The sequence below is a fragment of the Lycium barbarum genome, chromosome 2 (assembly GCF_019175385.1).
Source record: "Lycium barbarum isolate Lr01 chromosome 2, ASM1917538v2, whole genome shotgun sequence".
Classification (NCBI taxonomy): Eukaryota; Viridiplantae; Streptophyta; class Magnoliopsida; order Solanales; family Solanaceae; genus Lycium; species Lycium barbarum.
The window spans coordinates 144616670-144638818 of NC_083338.1; the positions used below are offsets into that span (position 1 = coordinate 144616670).

The 22149-nt window shown below is 33.7% G+C and overlaps 3 protein-coding genes across 7 annotated transcripts; 1 reads left to right on the forward strand and 2 right to left on the reverse strand.

Annotated features, from left to right (window-relative positions):
- Positions 1-1940: 1940 nt before the first annotated feature.
- On the reverse strand, positions 1941-2282 carry LOC132629088 (uncharacterized). Its single transcript, XM_060344826.1, has one exon. The coding sequence runs from the start codon at positions 2280-2282 to the stop codon at positions 1941-1943; it is 342 nt and encodes a 113-aa protein (XP_060200809.1).
- A 365-nt stretch (positions 2283-2647) lies between these two features.
- Positions 2648-4409, reverse strand: LOC132629089 (uncharacterized). The gene is made up of 3 exons (XM_060344827.1): positions 4012-4409; positions 3250-3809; positions 2648-3156 (listed from the first exon to the last, which is right to left on the reverse strand). The coding sequence occupies exons 1-3, from the start codon at positions 4407-4409 to the stop codon at positions 2648-2650; spliced, it is 1467 nt and encodes a 488-aa protein (XP_060200810.1).
- Positions 4410-16866: 12457 nt separating this feature from the next.
- Positions 16867-20665, forward strand: LOC132627809 (agamous-like MADS-box protein AGL104). 5 transcript variants are annotated; one of them, XM_060343385.1, is made up of 11 exons: positions 16908-17504; positions 17694-17747; positions 17966-17981; positions 18076-18137; positions 18225-18255; positions 18361-18422; positions 18540-18639; positions 18723-18794; positions 18923-19086; positions 19533-19726; positions 20387-20665. In XM_060343385.1, the coding sequence occupies exons 1-11, from the start codon at positions 17320-17322 to the stop codon at positions 20479-20481; spliced, it is 1035 nt and encodes a 344-aa protein (XP_060199368.1). In that variant the 5' UTR covers positions 16908-17319; the 3' UTR covers positions 20482-20665. The 5 variants fall into 5 exon arrangements, with proteins under 5 accessions (XP_060199373.1, XP_060199368.1, XP_060199369.1 ...); XM_060343386.1 differs by having other exon boundaries at positions 16916-17504; positions 18228-18255; XM_060343387.1 differs by having other exon boundaries at positions 16918-17504; positions 18738-18794.
- The last annotated feature ends 1484 nt before the right edge of the window (positions 20666-22149 follow it).

A 22149-nucleotide genomic window follows, 5' to 3' on the forward strand; every position in this document is an offset into this window, starting at 1 on the left:
TAAAATTTATCATCTCTTTGTTTATAGCAGTTTCAATCACAAATCCCTATCAAGACAACTAATGTTATCATTGTTACTCCTGCTGCCATACCTATCAATGAAGGAAGTAACATGTTAGTTCATGAAAATATTGTGCAAGGTGTATCTTCTTCTTCATTTTGTGCCGATACAGATGATTCTAATCAAGTGATGCCACACAATGTCATTGTTGAGTTTGAGGGTATTCATGTTGGTAAGGAACTAGAACATGTGCCTCAGTATGAGCTGGCGGATGAATTCCTTCCAACACTGAATACTATAACAAAAATTGTCATGACATTGCGTAAAGAGAGGCATTCTGGCCCTTTGCAAATGTCTCCTTACATGACAAATTTCGGGTCAGCTTCGGGTAAGCATTATGACGTATTTTTATTTTTTAGATTGTATTCCACTCTGCTTGTAGTTAATGTGATTAAAGATTGTATTCAACTCTGCTCGTATTCAACCAGGTAGTTCAGTTAAGTTGACAGAGATATTTGATAAAAAACTCCCATTTGATAATAATTGCATCACGGGGCGACATGATGCCAAGCTGTTCGGTGAATTCTCAAAATGGGTAAAAGAGGGGCTGTTTGTTAGGCATGATAGCAGGTAAGTTAGTTGATCTATCGTATGTACTTGTTGTATAGACATAGTTTCAATAATGTTTTGATATATATTTTGTGTGTATTTTATAGAAAGAACAAAGAGGGTCACTACAAAAAGGGTAAGGCAAAACTGCCAACATCCATGGAATGTGGTATTAAGAAAATCAGCGACAAAAATTGGTTCTACCTTTTATCAATGGATGGTCAGATGTGGAATGACGAGGTGTGATTTACCTTCTTTTTTCACATACATTATAGTGCTTTGTGATTTAAATATTAAATGTTTTTGTTCATTTTTATTGCAGCATCTTGATGTCATGTTTTACTACTTCCGGAAAAAAAAGCCAAATATGATACAAATAGCACATACAAGTTTACCACTGTAGACTGTGTTTTCAATACCAAAATTGATACTATTCACAAAGGCTATGCTGACCCGGATGGTGCCATAAGTGTTGGAAAACAAGAAAATGTTTCATGTGAAAACATTATCTTTATGTCTAAATGGCAGTTGTTAGTATGAATTCACAATATACAGTTTTATTTTTTTGATGAATACAATTAAGTGTTCTTACATTGTCGAGTTAATCATTATGGGATGCCATTATTTTACAGATTTTGTTAACTTTGGCCATTTCTTGTATATAGAGATGTTAAAATATTATATTCAAAGATAATATAGAGTTGTATTTAGAATTGTTACGGATGGAATTAGTTTCTAACTTGTAAAACAGATATATCTGTTGAATACCTAATATACAGTTATAAAATTTAATGAATATAAAACAGTGTTTTTACATTGTTGAGTTATTCACTTATGGGATGCCATCATTTACAGTTTTGTTAACATTTGGCCATTGTTGTATCCAAAGATTTGAATGTATACAGAATTAACTTTTTTCAACATGAATACATAGCTGTATTCAGAAATATAACACTAATGTATACCGAATTAAAACATAACTGTATATCAGTCAGCAATGCATACAGTTATTCTCTATCTCTGATTACTTGTCTCTGAATTCTGAATTTGATGAACTGAACATGATGCAATTGGTTTCTGATTTTGGAAACAGACACATACATAGAATACAAAGTATACCGGTCACGTTTACATCTAATATAATACAGTGGAAATATTGCAAGTTACTCATAGAGAGTTCCTTTATTTTCAATCATCCAATATCAACAAAAAAGAACAGAATCATTCATCAAAAACCAGCTAATAAGAACAACAATGTCATGACGCTTTAAAGTCGACGTGGTTCAATACAGAAACCAGAAAAACAGAACAAATTACTAAGCAAACATCAACTAATTTCTTTTAGGCTCATTCCTGTAGGAGCGCCTATTATGTCCTGCATGTCCACATTTACTGCACGAGTTTGTACGTGAATTTGAAAACCATTCAGATAAAGACTTATCGCGCTTCTTTTTTGGCCTTCCAGGCGGCCTCTTGTACCTTGGTGGCAACACTACTTCTTCTGAAATGTATACAGGCACATTCCACTTACTCTGATCTGGTAACGGATAAATTGGGACATCATAAGTCTTCATCACAGTTTCTGGTTTGTACAAGTTTGAGCAGTAGGTGTCGGTAGTGAGATTCTTCATCTTAAGAACAGCCCAAGCATGGGGGCAGGGCATCTCATCCATTTGGAACATTTTGCAACTGTAAGTTTTCTTTTCAATACACACAATGAAACTCCTCCCTTCATCAATTACGGTGTGTAAGTATTCGGTTGATGGAATTACCCGAGCAACAATATACAAACAGATTCACATCAAGTTTTTATTACAAACATAACAAGCCATATCAATATATAATTTTTTTGTAAGAAATATACTTATGTATAAGAATCGTAAAGATGAAATATAAGCAATGAAAAAAATACGTATACAGATGCACGAAAACAAACCTTCATGCGCGTAGATTTATGCTCATTAATGGTCAGCAATTCTTGAAATATTTTCCCAAGCGTTGTGAATGTATACGAACAATTTTGTCGTTTTGTGCAATTTCATCGTCCATACATCAACCTAACTTCCTCCAGAAAATCATATATTGGTAATTCTATAGCAGATACGAGTGTTGCATTAACGGACTTAGCAATATTTGATGTTAATGTCCATGCTCGGTTAACTGAACAACAAAGCCTAACCCACTTTGCCCTTCCCACTGAATCCAAGTACTCCTTCACCCGAATATCCTTTTTCTCAACTTTTCCCATTAGCATATCAAAGTCATTCTGTGTGTATGCTTTTTCCATTTTATAGTATACACCGCTCAACACTTCATGACTCTTCCTATAGTTATTATACACATTTTTCCAAAGATGCCATATGCAAGCTAAATGCGGAATAGTAGGATAAATTCTAGCAACGGCCTTGATGATGCTTTCATGTCTATCAGATACAATACACATGTTATCCCTTACCCCATACACTTTCTTGAACCGTTGAAAGAACCATGACCAAGACTTATCGTTCTCAGAATCGATCACGCCATATGCTAGAGGCATTATATTACCTACAAATTCAATTGAGAAAAGCAAAAGGTTACTGATTTTTACTCCACTGTATTCATTGTATGCAAAAAACAGTACATTTGTATACAAATTACCTGCACCATCCAAAGTGCTCGCTGAAACAAAGGTGCCATTGTATTCTTGTTTTAGGTGGCTCCCGTCTACAACCACTATTGGTCGACGATAGTCGAACCCTTTTATAAAGGCATACAATGCTACAAACAGATATAAGAACTCATTTTCAGGCAATTTTTGCATTCTTATATGAGAACCTGGATACGTTTTATCCAAGATGTATACATATCCAGGTAACTTCTTGTAAGAATATGCTGGCTCTCCCCTCAACTCCATCATAGCCTTTTCTTTAGCACGATAAGCCTTCATGTAATTCACATCCACACCAATTTCATTTTTCACATCATCTACTATATCCTTTGGCGTATACTTCCTCTTGTGATTTTTTAACTTTGGTTTAATACTGCCTGCTATAAAACCACAACTTGCTTGAGTACAAGAATACACCTTATCCTTCAATGGACATGTACGTTTGTCCACAAACTCTCCAACTTTGAACATTGCAGATTTGTTAATGCTTGAAGCTTTCATTTTCCACTCACATTGTTCTGACAGACACAGTGGTGTAGCTGAAAATCCGCTATTGTATACTTATACATTCAGTTGCCAACACGTATCAAATCATTAAGCAAAAAATTGAATACAGTTTCATATACCAATTTAAACTAGATAGTCAGATATATGTAAGAAATATCAACTAGTTAAATACACATCACTTACTGAAAAAATATACAATTTTATTGTTATATACAAATAAATAATAAATAGTTTAACAACCATACCTTATAGAATTTGATCTCTCTATACGGAACTGAAACCTATTGTCAATTGCATATTTTTTCATCACAGCCTTCAAAGTATCTTTATCATTGTATACCTGATTTACCTTGATCTCTTTGTGATTATGATTTGAAATGATCAAATCATTATACATAACTATTTGCTGATCAAAAGTTGATGTTGCCAGTTCTGTCGCATCATTTGTATTCATAACTTGTAATTGATGATTGTATTCTAATTGCGGTATGTCACCTTTAACTACACTTTCACTAGACACATTGTATTCACTCACCTTATCAGTTGTGGTAATACACAAAGGATACATCCCAAACTGCCTACTATCTTTCTTCAGTTCAACATACACCCTGACACTCATGTCATTGTGTATTTCAAGCGGCATAGAATAACCTTCGATCATGTATTTGATATTAATTGTTTTGTTACTTGTATCTACTCCCACCTATTTCGCTATTATATCAACTACATCCTCATACGAGGCATAATCTTTGAAAACTATTGCATCGATTGTGTAATTCACAAAACGATTCTCATCGTCTAAAATCCCGAAATGTTGAATTACTGTCGGTATGGTAGTCATTGTGTATTTAATACTCGTTGTATCATGAACATCAACTAAACTATTATTTACCTTCGAAATGCAAAATAAGTCCAACAATTTCTGTATAGAACAACTCTAAAAAAATCTTGTAGAAACTCATACGAACAACAGCAGATTCGATTGAGACAATCTAAATTAAAATCGCAATTGATTTTTGAGATTGTATTCTGAACGTATTCTATATGTTTGAATTGAATCTACTGTTAGGAGGTTAAGCTCTGTTTTTTCCGTTTGAATTTGAATTTGAGATAATTGTAATCGAAAAGAATCGTGTGATATTTTGGAAGTCAGGTCATTGAGAGTGATTCTAGGAAGATTTTACTTAGTTTGCCTTGTTTAGGAGATTTCATCCCATGATTTTAGCAAAATTTAATGACTGTATTCATGAATACAGTGTCGCTTAATAATGAATACAACATGAAACAAGCGCTTAGTTTAGCTATATGTTTGCCACGAAAAGTAAATAGCTAAACTGTAGCTACGCGAAAAGAAAAAAAAACCCCCAAATAGTAGTCGTTTATGAAATTTTCCCTATAATGAATTCATAATACAAAAAACAGTTTTTGCCCATGAATTTGGAAAATGGAAAGGCTCCACCTTCTTTTCATTTGATTATTATGAAATTTAAAAGAGTTCTTCACCAATAAACCTTGGGCTTCTATATATATACACATATAAACTTATCTTTCAGCTTGCTTTGATATGTGTAAGCGGATTTTATTTATGTCTTTTTGTTCTCAGTTAAATATTTAACGTATGGGTATTTTTGTTCTTCCATTAGAAATAATGGTAATTTTCTATTTTCTTATAGGTGCAAGGATGAATATACTCGTGCGGGCATTTTTAAATTCAGCAATTCACAATTCATGTGCTATAATTATGCTACCATGACCAGCCCCACTTGATCAAATGTCGAGGCATTATGTTGTAAGTGCAGTGCAAGAAACTGCCGCTACAAAACCTATGGGTAGTTTATTTGCTTTTTATAATTCTTAATACTTATTTATATGTTTTAAGGTTTCTCTCCTCCCCTATAATTGCTTATTTATTAAATGTATTAACATCTCATTCTTTGTGTTTATTTAGTTAATATGTTTAGTTAACCTCTAGCCAAATTGCAGAAGTAGCTGAAGAAAACGAAAGTTAGCCAGAATAGCAATCGTTTTTATGATTCTTTTTGTTATTTAATTTCTATGTACTTTTGTGAGTTTTGTAGAAACGTATGTGTTTCTAGTGCTTTTGAATATGATAGAAGGTATATGTAATTTGATTTACACCACTCGGGATGAGTTTTATATTTTTATTTTATTTCAGGGAGTTCTTAAATTTTGCCTAAAGCGACCAATATGCAGCAAACAAAAAAAAGATGAAAATTGTTGTCTCAAAATTTTCAATTCGAAAAATATCTTGATGTTTGTGGCTCTCAATTAGTTATTTTGTAGCTGTTGGGAGAAGTGGTAAAAAAGATTTCTTTAGTTATTTTGAATGTTTTAATTCTACGAAAAATTTCAGGTACAAAAAAGTTAAAATAGCGGAGGTAGACGTAATATTACAAACGTGAGGGAAAGGCAGTGAAACGAAGCAAAACGTGAGGGAAGGTCTCTGAAATTTTCCCTTAATTCTAAGGTTCCTCTCCTCCTTCTATAATTGCTTATTTATTAAATTTATAAAAATCTAATTTTTTGTGTTTATTTAATAAGTAAGTTTAGTTAACCTCTTGTCAGTTTGCGGAAGTAGATGAAGAAAACGAAAGTTAACCAGAATAGCAATTAAATTTATGGTTTCTTTTTGTTGCTACAACATACTTTTGTGAGTTTTGTAGAACGGTATGTGTTTTTGAATAAAATAGAAGCTATATGTAGTGTAATTTACACCACTCAAGATGAATTTTATATTTTTATTTTATTTTAGGGAGTTCTTAAGTTATGTCTAAAGTGAACAATATGCAGCGAATAGAAAAAAGGTGAAAATTGTTTTCTACAAAATTTTCAATTCGAAAAATATTTTGATGTTTATGACTCTCTATTAGTTAGTATTTGTTAACTGTTGGAAGAAGTGGTAAAAGAAATTTTATAAAATCTATTTTATTTTATTGTTGTTGGTTCTCTTTGCTGATTTTAAGAAGGTGAAAATTATGAAACACCGAATGTTTAACTCTTTAAAAAAAATAAAAAGTTAGATACTAAATGTCCAAATTAAAGATAAATTCATATTTTAAGTTAAGCATATACTACATGACCATAAAAAAGTTAACATTTCTTGACATCTTTTTCTTTATTTACATGCCTTATAAGAAATATAGTTTTACATTTATCAACTTATACAAAAATCAAGTATTTCGAGAAGATTAAAAATCCAAAGAAAAGTTAGAGAAATATCAGACTAATTAATATCATACTAATAAAATTGATTAAAACTTGAAATCTTATTTATTTGTGTTCAAAGACTAGAGGAAAAGAATTAAGACTTTCTTTAATATGTTAAAATATTATATTTTATAAATTTCCGCTCGGACAAATTCCCTGGTCTTTAACTAAGAACAAGTGATTCTATCTTTTTCATGGTAACCTTTTAACGGTTTTGTTATTTAACTAAACAGAAAAGAAGGAGAAAAGCACAGGTGCAAGGCAACTGTGGGAAACCGAAGTTTTATGGGTGTCAAGGGAATCAAGGAAACACGGGACACGTTTTGAGGGTATCCACCTCGGTGTTATCACCCCCTCAACTGTATCATCTCACACAAACACACACACACTCATTGGGAATTTGTATCCACATTTTTCACCAGCAATATGTGGATTCTTTCTTCCGTCATTGTGACCTTATTTTTCCTCTAAGTGTTCTCTTTTTCTTTGTAATTTCCTTTGCTATCACATGCACAACTGATGTCGTCGTTCCTCATCTTGGAATTACTACTAGTAACATATATATATTGACTCGAGGAGGTTGGCCTAATTGTAAATAAAGTTTAAGGACTTGATTTTTATTGGTGTGGTAAATCTTTTACTAATAATCCCGACGTCAATATATTGTTTTGGTCAGACTTTGGAAGAAGACTTTGTTTTGATGTGGAAATGAGACCAAGAACACCAACAGGAAGGAGGTGGCCGGTGGGAAAATGTGGGCTCAAGGTCAGTCAAATTAAAGATACTCTTAATATATCTTGTGGCAGTGTTCATTTTGCATTAAAATCAAACAGTAATTTCTTTCTTAAATCTCATCATATAAGAAGTGTCGCTATATCTTTTTTCTTGCTAACTTTCTTTGCACTACAAGAAAGTATAGAAATGACAACAAAAAATTTAATACTTGACTATAACTTAGTTTTATTATTGGCAAGGAACTTTTTTATTGTAAAAGAATTTAATTTTGTTGTCATAATATTGATTATTATTGCAAAAAGTACTTTTGATAAAAAAAATAAAAAATTATTGCACGTTGTTGCAATAACAGCCGTTGGGAAAAGTCTATGCAACAAAAAAAACTATTGTCAAAAGTACTTTTTGCAATAATAATCAATCTATGACTATTTTTGTTGCCAAATATATTTTTTCTTGTAGTGTTAGGACTTAATTTGCTCTAGCACTAGACAATCGTCTCGGCCTCATGCAACTAAGCACCACGTAGCCCAATTATCACTAAAATTAATGAGTTTAACTAGAGACCATAATGTACGATCAATCGAGTACTTATGATTATCAAAGTTCCTATGCTTTTTCTTTGTGGGTGCATCTCTAAAACTACAAGCGAAGACTATATATTTAGTTCTTCATGAGTCACTATTAAAAAATTTCCCCACTGATCCCACTGATTTTTCACTGAAAAATGTTCAGTGGCTATTTTCCATTGAATGTCGGTGGGAAAAAATTTAAATAGTAGTGTTTTCACAGGAAAAAAGTAGGAAGTTTCTCAGCGTTTTCATGGAAACCTGTTTTCCAGTGAGTTGGTTCAGTAGGAATGAAGTGGGAAAGTCATATATTATAGCACAAATTTCTCACTGAATATCGGTAGGCAAAACCTCTATTTTTAGTAGTGAGTGCTAGTAATTTTTAGTGAGTTCTTTATATTCGTCCCGTCAAATCATCTGAAAATAGTCTGTTGGTGTGAAGTCAATCCAAAGAAAGACTTGTTAACATTAAATTAAAAGTATATATACCTCTATACAAGAAATTAGCAGCATCAACTCAATATTTACTGCTGAATAATGCCAAAGTAACTTGTTTATAATGTAATAACTCATTTTTTTTAAATAAGGGTTTGTTTGGTAATTTTTGCTAAAAGGAATTTAAAAAAAAAATAGAAAAGAAGGAATTTAGTCGGCCAAGCCCAAAAAGGAAAAGAAAAAAAAACGAAGGGCTGAAGCCCAAATTAGAAAGAAAAGAGAAGAATGATTTAAAAAGAAAAAGGAAGCCTATGTAACAGAAGCAGTAGAAAAATACGCAGAGAAAGAAAGGAAAAGAAAGGGAGAAAAAGAAAGGAAAAGAGAGGATAAAAACAAGAACTTTCATCCCAAATCATCAAGGTACTGTCTCTAATCTTTTATTTAAGTTTATTACATAATTATGGGTGAATCTTTATGGTGAAAACATGGGGATGTTTTGAGGAATTGAGAAAGTTTAGTTCTAGGGTTCTTCAACCAAAATCATTGATTTGAAAGGGCAAATAGCGTCGAATTTTATACTTCTATATATCATTGGAATCCTCTCGTTAAGGCCTTTCCGAAAACATAAGTCTTGTCGGGTTTTGAACACATTGACCAGAGGGCGTTTTCGTCCTTTAAAATTTGACTTTAACCGTTTAAGCCTCTAAAAATATAGAAGTGGTTTATCCTAAGGATTTTGACCATTCTAAATTCGTTTTTGTGTAGTTTGAGGCAATCCCGAGACTCGAGAACACAGTTTTGATTTATTGGGAAGTGTGCTTGAATTGTGAATTTGAGGTAAGTGAGACTTTAAGCTTTGGGTACTTGCTTTTCAAAATCCATTTTAAAAATATGTTTTGTCTGCCTGGTCCATGTGTTGGGGTGAGCGTGTGCTTGGCAGAATCGGTGGTCCTTAAGGCCAACCGCATATACTTTATTTTCAAATAATCCAAAACTCTCTTTATAAATTATTTTGTGATGTGATATAGCTGTGAGCCATGATATTGGGGCATTGTGTATGCTTCCCTTAGCATTGTGTATGCTTCTTGATGATATTGGGGCATTGTGTATGCTTCCCTTAGCATTGTGTATGCTTCCTGACATATTTGGCACATTGTGTATGTTGTCGTGGATTCATAGTGTTGACTAATTCTTTAACTGCCACTTATGACGGTTCGTAGTGTAAATTGTGTTGAGATATATAATATATTTGATAAACAGTAGTTTGGACCTTGGTTGCTATTATATAATGATATATTCATGTGCATAATATTTTTGTGCCTGTTGTGTGTGTGTATTTTCTAACACTTGTTCCAGGGGTATTTGAAGTGGCGGGTCGATCATCTTACTAGGTTATATTTACGTATAGCTCACTCCTTACCTGCATGTCCATGCAGATGCTATTGGTAACGACGAATCTAGTAGCTCACGAGTTTGCTAGAGTTGATCTATTGGTTGAGGTGAGCCGCTGCTTTGTTCGTGGAGGTTACCAAAAGTGTCTTTATCATTTATTTATTAATTTTTTTTTCTTTTGGGATTTAAAAACCCAAGCCTTTTGTAATTCTCTTAGATGCTCCATGGTCTAGTGTGGGATTTTGGCAGGAGTATTTGGTTAATATTTTGAGACACTAATTATCCATAATTAATTATTATAGTATTTGAGTGCTTATTTAATTTGGTTAATGCTACAAAATTATGATTAAGATATGAAAATGTGGTTCGCCTGGCCGGTGGTGTGTGTTGGGTGCCAATCACGTCTAGGGGTATTTCGGGACGTGACAAAGTTTGTATCAAAGCCTAGGCTTTAAGTCCCGGGTCATGGAGCAGTGTTTAGTAGAATCTTGTTCATGGGTATGTAGGCGCCCATACTTATGACCTTGAGGCTACTGAACATCTAGGATGGTTCCCCTTCTTTCATTCCTTATTCGTGCGTTGACTTGAATCTAGTCTAATTGTTGTAATACTTATTCCGCAGACGGCTAGGACATGCATATCCTCCTCTGCTAGATGTCACGGTTGATTCGAAAGTTTTTTTTTAACGTCATATGTGCAACTGAGAGTGATACTGAGTACATGGAATGTTGTGTGTGTTGATTGCAGTTGAGATTGGGCCGGTGTACTCCTTGGGATAGTTTTATTTACAAAGAAAATTCTGCCAAACATTTTTTTGAATGTTTAGGAGTTAGTGAAAATTTTGAACGTTAAGAAATCGTTGAATGAAAGGGTAGCGTCTACGGGTTCCCTAGTCATCAAAAAAAAAAAAAGTGGTCAAATGATATAAAAAAAATTATGTAAGAGAGACCATCCAAATCTGGGGTTGTTGGTATAACTTTATATTATGAGTCTTATCGATAAAGAGAAAGAGGGTAGCGGGAAAGTAAGAAGTGTAATTGCATACCCATGCCTAAGTTGTTGGGCTTTATGGTGAAAGATATTTTGAGAAAAGTGCTTAAAGGGCTCTAAGATTAATGCCTCTTAAAGTGATTCACTATTATTAGTAACGTCGTGATGGTGATGTCATAAGTGTGACTGTGGCGTAATATTACATATCTTAAGTGTATTAAGTATGAGCATGAGAATGGCCCTATGAGATGCACAACTTGTTCGTGGAGTAGGTCCCTGGGTGAATTCCAAATTGTGAGCGAGAATAAGACTTAAGTATAAGAATTATTGAAACAAGATAGTAAGATGTTTAGCATGAAACTCAGTGTATAGTGGCTTGATTAGTTGTTGAAGGGAAAGACGTGGAATATTAAAGACTATCACGCACCAAGAAAATAAATGAACCATAAAAGAAGTTGGAGTAAATAAGAAATGACATGATTGCCACAGATAACCAGTTCACACGGTTTTGTTAATATACGTTGTTTTCGATAAAGCACAAGCTTGAGGAAGATGAGAAACACATTAATGAGATGATAGTATAGATGAGGATAAAGAGAAAAGTTGATACTTAGATGTACCCTTTGTGATTTTGCGGTGGAGTCTACTATTATTGGCCGGTCTATCGAACATGTGTGGACACAGTTCAGAGTCATGATACGTTTATGTGCTGGGGAAAAAAAACATGGCGTTATTGACCTTGAGGTTATCTTTGATTCAGATTGAATAACTTCGTCTTGCCTTAATCTTGATTGCCATAAAAAGACCGTTCCATTTTCCATTTCGATAGAGCCTAATATTGAGTTTGTAATGAGTTTAAAGGATTCAATTGGTATGTCCACAGACAAAGCAACCTCGTCGATAATATAGGTCGTATCTAACTTTAACTCGAGGCACCTGAGTTGAATAACTAACTAGTGGGTCAGTGTGAGTAGTTAATAAGTTTTTGAGTATGAGTTGGTAATAAGTTTTTGACTATTCTTTCAGCGAACCTACTAATTATACCATATAATGGGGAGGTCGACTAAAACTTGGTATTGATATGCTGTCATTAATCTAGTATATTTTTATTTTTAATTATAGAATGACTGCAAAGTCAAAGGAAGTAAATTATAATTTACAAGATTTCGTGATTGAGAGGTCACTATATTAAGTATAGAGCCCGGAGGTGCTTAATTTCTGTCTGTTTGGGGAGAACATTGAATCTATGCAAATTTTTATCACTAAGAGGAAAATGACTTAATTTTTATCATATGATGAGCAAGTATCTTTTTGTCTTTTTCTAAATTACATGATATGTGGCTTCAGTTACAGGGTGTTATATGCTATGCAAAGATAGACTTGTGATCAGGATACGCTGAGTAGTAGAAGAAAGGATTGGATAATCTGAAGACATGTACCAATACTTATTCTGGTTAGTGTAAATTTCTGGTGATATCTTTTGGATAGAGAATGCATTAGTGATTGTCATGCACTAGAGGATTGGGGTATTCAAAAACGTTCCTTAGCTCTCTATTTGTAATGTTCATTAATGACATATACGAATATCTTCTCAGTCGATAGAAGCATATGTTGTGGTTGAAAAAGACGCCGGGATAATATTGATTAAACAACTGAGGTTAAAAGTGTGAAGTTTAATTTTTACATCATGGCGTTATGAGCCTTGTGGTGTCTAGTAAAAGGATGGAAGGTTGAGTTTAATACACGCACTAAGGCTCTATCATGTGTTATGCTACAGTTGTTTTTGTTTGAACATGCACAGTTGATCGATACGAGAGTCTTGACCTTATTGGGGATTAGTAATAGTCTCTCAAGACGAGGCTACTTGATAGTGGAGAAAAAAAGGGAACATTCTAATTAAAGAGTTGAATGTGTGTACACCTATGGTGGTTTACTTAAGGAGATTTGTACTAAAAAAGATACAACGTTTATTATATTTATTACTTTTTAGATTCACAAATATGCATTGGGGCCGCAGGAAGAGAGTTAAAATTGACAAAAGCTATTTAGGGTACATAAATGTTGTTCTTGTGTTTAAATCGCTAATATATTAAATACGAGTGTTAGAGACTCGAAATTTCTGATGCATGGTTGTCTCCGATAGAAAGTAAAAATAGATCAATGTAGACTTTGTAGCTGGTCTATATGTTCATTCAGAAAATCGTGATCGTAGCTTGGGTGATATTGATTGACTTAGAGAGATTGTGTACCTGATTTAAGCTGAACTATTTTTTTATATATCATACTAGCTTATATGGTGTTATGTGTCAGAGATAGTGCAATGGCATGAGATGTCAATATTGTCATGTGTGACAAGAGTAACAGTGCATGGAACGTTTATGTAGGAGCGTGTGGATGTGTTCCAGCATCGCTATATGTGAAAGTGTTATGTAGGAGTGCATGGATGTGTTCCAACACCACTGTACATGTGAGAGATATGTAGACGCATAAGGATGTATTTCTAACATTGTTGTACGTGAGAGCATTATGTAGGAGTGCTTGGAGGTGTTTCAGCTCTACCGTATGTAAGATTGGTGGATATGTTTCACCATAGGATCGTGGTTGTGGCACTTGGATTGTGTCATCCTTGGGTGCCCAGTCTTAACACTAGTCAGATGGATATTACCTGATAAGTGGTTAATGATCAGTTGCTTTTGACTGAGTTTGTGTATAATATTAGTTTACTAACTCATTATGCAAATCTTGTCGTTTTAGGCTTTATACGAATGCTGGAGTCTTACTCTATCTGGTTGATTGAATACTCTAAATCAGAGTAGTTGGGTCTAGACTCTGATTAGCAAGCCTCGAAGAAGGTTGCATTGAATGCGGGAACGATTTCAGATAGCATAGAGTTGACAAAAGTCTTATAGTGAAAAACAAGATTGTGATTTGAAGCTTATGAAAGGGAGTAATTTGAAAGTTCTCAATATGAAATGAATCATGAGATTTTGTCGAACGGTAGGCAAAATCTTAGGTATATTATTTCTTGTGGGATTGGGATCGAATCAGGTTGGTGTATGTGAACTTGCTTTACCTCTGTGATTGTCTGTTGTTCATATCTCGTGTTTCACGTGTCCATGCTTAGATCATATGTTCGTAATGATAGCCATGATTTAGTCCAAAAAAAATGGAGCTAGATTAAAGTTTGACTTGCGAAGAAGGTTCAATATCTATTGTAAAGACAAGTGCGATAATTGAGCTCGAACAAGGTTTCTTAAGTGGAAGTATGGTGTGCAAATCATGCTTTTTTAAGGCTTTATTAGGATATCGATATCGTCTCTAGTTGAGTTGTTTGAGCTCGAGAAGACAATGCTATTTTATTAAGAAAACAAGTGTGATAGGCCCTGATAAGTTTGGGTTGGACTAAAATACAACTTGGAGCAGGTAAAGTTTCCTTTTCTCTCGAACAAGAAAAATTCATGACTAAAATTTATAGTGAGTGATTGCTTTTAGAGGTTTCTTTTACCGTTAGCAGTGTTGTGTGAGATATTGAAAAAATGATAAGTTGTGGGGTACAAGCGTATTAGTGATAAGATTATGGGCAATAGGTTGTGGTGGTAGCTAAGAGACTTGCTATGCTGCGGGAGGTACATGTTATATTATGTGAATACGTTCTGAGAGTGCATTTATGATCGGATCCATGTTATTGAGACTGAAATAGTGTTGGTAAATGCGAATTGCGTCTTTTTGTAGGAAGTTGTTATTCTGTATTCGAACATATGACTTTGTTGGTTATGGATGAACAAGTATTTTGAGGTCAAAGTATTATAGTAGGACTATCTACAAAAGAAATCACTTTGATAGTATGAGTGGGACATGCGTACTGAGTATTCATATCCCGACAATTTCGAAAAGTTCTTGAACACGTTCAAGGACGAACGTTTTTTTAAGTGGTGGACAATGTAATAACTCTTTTTTTTTTAAATAAGGGTTTGTTTGGTAATTTTTGCTAAAAGGAATTAAAAAGAAAATAGAAAAGAAGGAATTTATTGGGTCAAGCCCAAAAAGGAAAAGGAAGGGCTGAAGCCCAAATTTGAAACAAAAAAGAAGAATGATTTAAAAAGAAAAAGGAAGCCTTTTCTGCTTCTGCCTAACAGAAGCAGAAAAGGCAGAAGCAGCAGAAAAATACGCAGAGAAAGAAAGGAAAAGAAAGGGAGAAAAAAAAAAAAGGATAAAAACAAGAACTTTTATCCTAAATCATCAAGGTAATGACTCTAATCTTTTATTTAAGTTTATTACATAATTATGGGTGAATCTTTATGGTGAAAACATGGGGATGTTTTGAGGCATTGAGAAAGTTTAGCTCTAGGGTTCTTCAACCAAAATCATTGATTTGAAAGGGCAAATAGCGTCGAATTTTAGACTTCTATATATCGTTGGAATCCTCTCGTTAAGGCCTTTCCAAAAATATAAGTCTTGTCGGGTTTTGAACACATTGACCAGAGTGCGTTTTCGTCTTTTAAAATTTGACTTTAACCGTTTAAGCCTCTAAAAATATAGAAGTGGTTTACCCTAAGGGTTTTGACCATTCTAAATCCGTTTTTGTGTAGTTTGAGGCAATCCGGAGACTCGAGAACGCAGTTTTGATTTATTGGAAAGTGTGCTTGAATTGTGAATTTGAGGTAAGTGAGACTTTAAGCTTTGGGTACTTGCTTTTCAAAACTGTTTTAAAAATATGTTTTGTCTGCCTGGTCCATGTGTTGGGGCGAGCGTGTGCTTTGCAGAATTGGTGGTCCTTAAGACCAACCGCATATACTTTATTTTCAAATAATCCAAAACTCTCTTTATAAATTATTTTGTGATGTGATATAACTGTGAGTCATGATATTGGGGCATTATGTATGCTTCCCTTAGCATTGTGTATGCTTCCTGATGATATTGGGGCATTGTGTATGCTTCCCTTAGCATTGTGTATGCTTCCTGACATATTTGGCACATTGTGTATGTTGCCGTGGATTCATAGTGTTGACAAATTCTTTAACTGCCACTTATGACGGTTCGTAGTGTAAATTGTGTTGAGATATATAATATATTTGATAAACAGTGGTTTGGACCTTGGTTGCTATTATATAATGATATATTCATGTGCATAATATTTTTGTGCCTGTTGTGTGTGTGTATTTTCTAACACTTGTTCCAGGGGTATTTGAAGTGGCGGGTCGAGGATCTTACTGGGTTATATTTACGTATAGCTCACTCCTTACCTGCATGTCCATGCAGATACTATTGGTGACGACGAAGCTAGTAGCTCATGAGTTTGCTAGAGTTGATCTATTGGTTGAGGTGAGCCGCCGCTTTGTTCGTGGAGGCTACCAAAAGTGTCTTTATCATTTATTTATTTATTAATGTTTTTTTTCTTTTGGGATTTAAAAACCCAAGCCTTTTGTAATTCTCTTAGATGCTCCATGGTCTAGTGTGGAATTTGGGCAAGAGTATTTGGTTAATATTTTGAGACACTAATTACTCATAATTAATTATTATATTATTTGAGTGCTTATTTAATTTGTTTAATGCTGCAAAATTATGATTACGATATGAAAATGTGGTTCACCTGGCCGATGGTGTGTGCTGGGTGTCAATCACGTCGAGGGGTATTTCGGGACGTGACATATAACTTGATGGTGCAATTTTTTTAAAGCTCCCACTTGATTATTCGTCATCGTTTAAATCCAAAATCTCCTACTAGCTGGCTCAATACTATTTGCCAAAGAACTTGAGAGATGTATGAATTGTCGAAAGTCTAAGTAAAATTGCTTACCTTCTCTATAAGACTACATAGCTTAGAAGCTCTTTCTAATAAGAGGCCGAGCCAGAAATACACAAACCGCCATCCATCTCTTATTTCTGCGGCTAAGTTAGTGGCGTCATCTTGCCTAATGTTGCCAAATCCAGTTGTTAATTTTTCTTCCCTTTCTTCTTTTGTAACTTTGTTCTTCCTCCTTAATATTTCCTCTCTATCTTCCTTAATTCCTCAACTTCCACCCTCTCTCTTAGCTTCTTGTTCCATTTTTTATTTATTAAGTGAGTTGGTACCAATTGATAAATATAAATATCTTGAGATAGACATCATGGGACTTGTCAATTCATAGTACTACAACTTTATTCTATATTTAGCATCCTTATAACGAAAAAGGTGGTCTGTGGTGAAGGGAGAATAATAGTTTAGTGATGGGGAGAGTTAAGCTTCAAATCAAGAAAATAGAGAATACAACAAATAGGCAAGTCACTTTCTCCAAGAGAAGGAATGGTCTTATAAAGAAAGCATATGAACTTTCTGTCCTTTGTGATGTTGATGTTGCCCTCATCATGTTCTCTCCGTCCGGTCGAGTTAGTAGTTTCTCTGGAAATAAAAGGTGCTATAAAATTTCCTTTTACTACTTCTCTCAGTTAATTGATTTTGTAGTTCTTTATAAATTTATTCATAATTTTATATATTTTTAATTTTTATTTTTACACATAAAAGATCATTGAATAATCATCTAATTGACTACATTTCTCCATTGCAAATTTTCTCATTCATGTTTTTGTTAATTTTACAACAGCATTGAAGATATTATGGCACGTTATGTGAATCTCCCGGAGCATGATCGAGGACGGTAATTTTACCCTACTGTATTCGGAAATCACTGATCCGTCTCAAGTCACCGTATCAGTTCTAAATAGTAGAATAAATTGCCCCTCTTGCTTACATAGAAATTAAGTTAATTTATTTTATTTTATAGTTTCTTTTCTTTTTCTTGAGCTTATAGTGATATGCTTATCTTTTATCTTTGTTTGTTTTGATCTTTGTTTGTACGTGCTTTCTGTTGTAAAGGCTACATAACCAAGAGGTACAAATTGTTGGTTTTTGTTTTGTTTCTTTCTTCTTTTTTCCTAAAAATGAACTACATCTAATTTCTTAATCTTTTTGGCTGAATTTTGCAGCATCTCCAAAGGGCTATTGCTAAGCTAAAATGTGAAACAGAACGAACTTATCAAGCTCCCAGGTTCAACTAACCTTCATGACATCTGTAGCTTCTAATGTGAAATTAATGCATTTTTTAAAATGATAATTCTCCTTCTTGTATGTGAAGCAGCCCAGCAAGCGTTGATTCTCAAATAGAGGTAAGCAAAAATTAATCCTAAGTGCTATATAATATAATTGCCACAAATTCTGCTAATCAGCTGATTTACTCGTCTAGTTTTGAGATTAATTGACTTCTCTTGCAGGAATTTCAACAAGAAATTATTAGATACAAGACTCAACAGGAAGACCTGGAAAGGCGACTTAGGTAAATGGCTTACCGTAAAAAAAATTAAGTTATATATACTGACAGCAACAACGCGCATAGAATCAATTGCCACGATTATTAACTATGTCTTCAAGCGGTGTTTGTGCCATTTTACAGAATGTATGAAGGCGATTTTTGTGAAATTACCACAGTATGTGAGGCACAATATAGAGAAGAAATACTCCAAGAGACACTGAAGCAAGTCCAAGCTCGAAAAGTAAGTTACCAAGTTAATTATTTGATATGATCATCATGAATCTGTTCTTAATTTGCTTACTTATAAGCCATTTTTTACTCAAGTTCTACTTTTCACAGCAAGTATTGGAGGAAAATTATAACTCTCCCCAAGCACAAACCACTACACAGCCACAGGTTGGTTTAATTAATCTTTGAAACTTTCTATTGTTCAATTACAAATAATTTTGACACGTTTGAAACCAAAGTAAACTTTTGTGGTTTTTTTTTTTTTTTTTTTTTTTTGTGGTGGGGGTAAATTTTAGATGGATTTTCCAGCACAGAATGTGAACATGGTGAATAATGTGGCAACAAGTGATTCAATTGCAAATACTGCTAGTACATTCATGGATTGGGTTTCACACTCACAGAGAGATCCTCATGTCCAAATTCTCAATTTTCTTGGTTCCAATGGGCTTCTTCCCTTCAGGTACTTTTCTCTAAGTGATTGTTCTTTCCATCTGAAGGACTATTGTGTCCATATCGGCTAAGTTACTCAAATTGTAATCAACAAAAACTCTAAAATTTATACCTTATGATTTCTTAATTCTCTTAAATTGTCATGAAAAAATGTTTAGTGTTATATTTAAAACAATCACAGTACTTATCTTTCTTAGGTTCCTCTTATTTATGTCTATACATAAAAGAATAAAAAAGACATCAATCACCTTCCAAGAAGCAAAATAAATATATGTTTGATGACCAAATGGTGGATAAATAGGATCCTTTCATCTTTAATCAAAGGTCTTGGTACGAGCCCTGAGAAAGTCATAATGGAGAAATGTCCGGTAAGGAGACAAATTTGAATTAGTCGAGTCAATTAATGAGTAACAAATTCCAATTTTTTTAACAAATTAAGGATTTCGTTGTGTGCAGAGATGAAGCTGATCAACACATGGACAACCTGTTACCACCATCTTTAAATCAACTTCACACTCCCACTGTTCCTGCAGTAACAAATCATCTGAGTCCAAATAGTCAATTTGATCAAAATGATCCCCCACGTCCAACATCGTTTGATGGCATCATTGATGTCAACAATGCGCCGTGGCCACCGTTATATCCAACAGGTTAATATCTTTCACTATATTCTTGAACGGAGAAAAAAAATACAACATGTCACACACATGAAATTATTCTTCAATATATAGTTGCAAAGAATCTCGATTCAACATAAATTCAATTTGAAAGTGGCACTTCTTTCAAGTCTACTCCTGAATGTAGAAATTTTATCATCGTTAAGGGTTCAATGAGTCTTTAGTAAGGTAGAGGGTGTCGCACCTTGAATTTTGCTTGTCCCCAAACTTCAGTTATTCCACTTTATATTTGTTTTAAAGAATCTGGCTTGTTTCATCGGTCTTCAGGCGGAATAACTTACTTACAGCTGATAGTTATACCAAATTACATCAGTTAATCATGATTAAGTATTATATTGAGGTGTAAGTACATTAATTAAGTATAGTTCAGTGATAGAATTGTATGTTATTTGTTCACTAGTTTAATCTAAAACTCGAAAACGCGTAAATTTTTCGCTCAAGGGTGTGATCAGCCGATGACTTGCAATTTCTAGCCTTCCTAGAAAGCTACAAACATGTTTTAGGCTATTTATACACCTTTTCCTACATAACCTGCCGCATTATGTATACTTTAAGTGAATCTTTTTATCCAGTGTTGAAGGTTTCAGAATTAGAAATATGATTTTACATTGATATTGTTTCCACTTATGACAGGTGAAGATCCATTTCCAGTGTCACAACCCAGAGAACGAGCACTCCTTGAACTCTTCTTGTCTCAACTCACTCCGGTTAACCAAGATCACCTATGAGGATCATATTATTGTTGTGCTATACTTAGATTTTGTTCTTTTCATTTTGTTCTCTCTGTTTTGGATATCCCTTATATTTCAAAATACTAGATTAGAGAGTTTATTAGCGTGTTACTATATATTGTTCCAAAAATTGCGATCCAGTTGGAACTCGTCAATAAATATAGTATTCTTGCTGGCCCAACTACGTACCTAATAACGAGTTACTTAGAACAAGCCAATTATGCTGTAATATTCCGGTGTTGGTTTTGAAAAGCCAATATGTTAAGCTTTACTTTAAAATGTCTTCCAGATTCGTTGAGTTAACAGTGAGGTTAATAAGATAGGTAGCATAAAGTTAGAACGTCTTTTTGGTAGGTAAAATTTTTTATTTACCGAGTGAGCTTTACAAAACAAACAAAAATACTATATAAGTAGGGATGTACATGAACCGGGTTGGTTCGAATTTTTCAAATACCAAACCAAATCAATTGCGTCGGGTTTTTAAATTTATAAACCAAATCAAACCAAGAAAATTCGGGTTTTTCAACTTCGAATTTTCTCGGGTTATTCGGTTTTTTTGGGTTTCTCGGATTTTTTTTTCGAAAAAGTCTTCATACAAAACATATGACTTTTACTTCAAATATTTCTTTAGTCCCAATAAAATACAACTATATAACTAAGGTGTTTCTTAAGAAAATAACACAAAATGTGAGATGGGTGATGACATCGTATTAAAATATTCAACAAAAAAAAAAATTGATTAAAATAAGTATTGCTAATTAATAATCCCTAAATAAAATGACTTTACTCTAACTACTAAGTTATGCTAAAATAAGTACGGCTAATAAGTTTTAATTACATGACAGAGAAAAAAATTAAGCTATGTATTTTTACGCTTTAAACCAATTATACAAAAATAAATAATAGATATACAACATTCTTGTCATTCCTAGTGTTAGGATTGAATTTCTTTTGTTAGCATTAGTGTTGAGTTGGTTTTGATTTGGACTTTATTTGAGTTACTAACATCCACGGGATATAAAACTTATTGGCATTCAAAATTCTAAGTTCAAGCTTAAAATAATATGATAAAAGATAAAAAAAACTATGAAAAAATTTAAGAAATATTTATAAATTACATTACAAATAAATATTTTTAAAATCGAATATACGTAATGTCGGGTCAGTTTGGTTCGGTTTGACTTTTTTTCGCTAAAACCAAACCAAACCAATTATGGTCGGGTTTTTTTTTTTTTTTTCAACACCAAACCACTAGTCGGGTTTTTTCTCGATTTGATTTAATTTATCGATTTGGTGCGGTTTGTCGGTTTGCTTTATACACCTCTACATATAAGTCAAGACTTGTACATGAAACCCCAAGCCAGCCTCCTGTACTCATCTATATTATACTTGACTGCTGAACAAACTAACAGCTACAAACTACAGCCTATGATAATCACAGAAAATAGTTCAACTCTTCCAATTTTCTAGCTAATTTGGCCTTCATAGCTCCTCGAACATAGATCTCTTGAATAATCAGCTTGATGAGAATGGTTAGTCCTTTCTTTTTACCTGTGGACCCTGATTTCTCTCCTGCCAACTATGGTGGCGACTCTACTTTTTTTTTTTTTTCTCTTAAAAGAGTTTTCATATGTCGAATTCTGCTTTCGCGAAAAAATGAGGTGC

What these genes read in the sequence shown, in the direction of transcription:
- LOC132627809 (XM_060343385.1), top strand. Translation starts at nt 17,320, where the DNA reads ATGGGGAGAGTTAAGCTTCAAATCAAGAAAATAGAGAATACAACAAAT. An exon ending in AGTTTCTCTGGAAATAAAAG is followed by an intron (nt 17,505 to 17,693) that starts GTGCTATAAAAT and finishes ATTTTACAACAG; the next exon opens with CATTGAAGATATTATGGCAC. An exon ending in AAACCACTACACAGCCACAG is followed by an intron (nt 18,795 to 18,922) that starts GTTGGTTTAATT and finishes GGTAAATTTTAG; the next exon opens with ATGGATTTTCCAGCACAGAA.
- LOC132629089 (XM_060344827.1), bottom strand. Translation starts at nt 4,409, where the DNA reads ATGCCGCTTGAAATACACAATGACATGAGTGTCAGGGTGTATGTTGAA. An exon ending in GAGAGATCAAATTCTATAAG is followed by an intron (nt 3,810 to 4,011) that starts GTATGGTTGTTA and finishes AGTATACAATAG; the next exon opens with CGGATTTTCAGCTACACCAC. An exon ending in GAGCACTTTGGATGGTGCAG is followed by an intron (nt 3,157 to 3,249) that starts GTAATTTGTATA and finishes TTGAATTTGTAG; the next exon opens with GTAATATAATGCCTCTAGCA.
- LOC132629088 (XM_060344826.1), bottom strand. Translation starts at nt 2,282, where the DNA reads ATGGATGAGATGCCCTGCCCCCATGCTTGGGCTGTTCTTAAGATGAAG.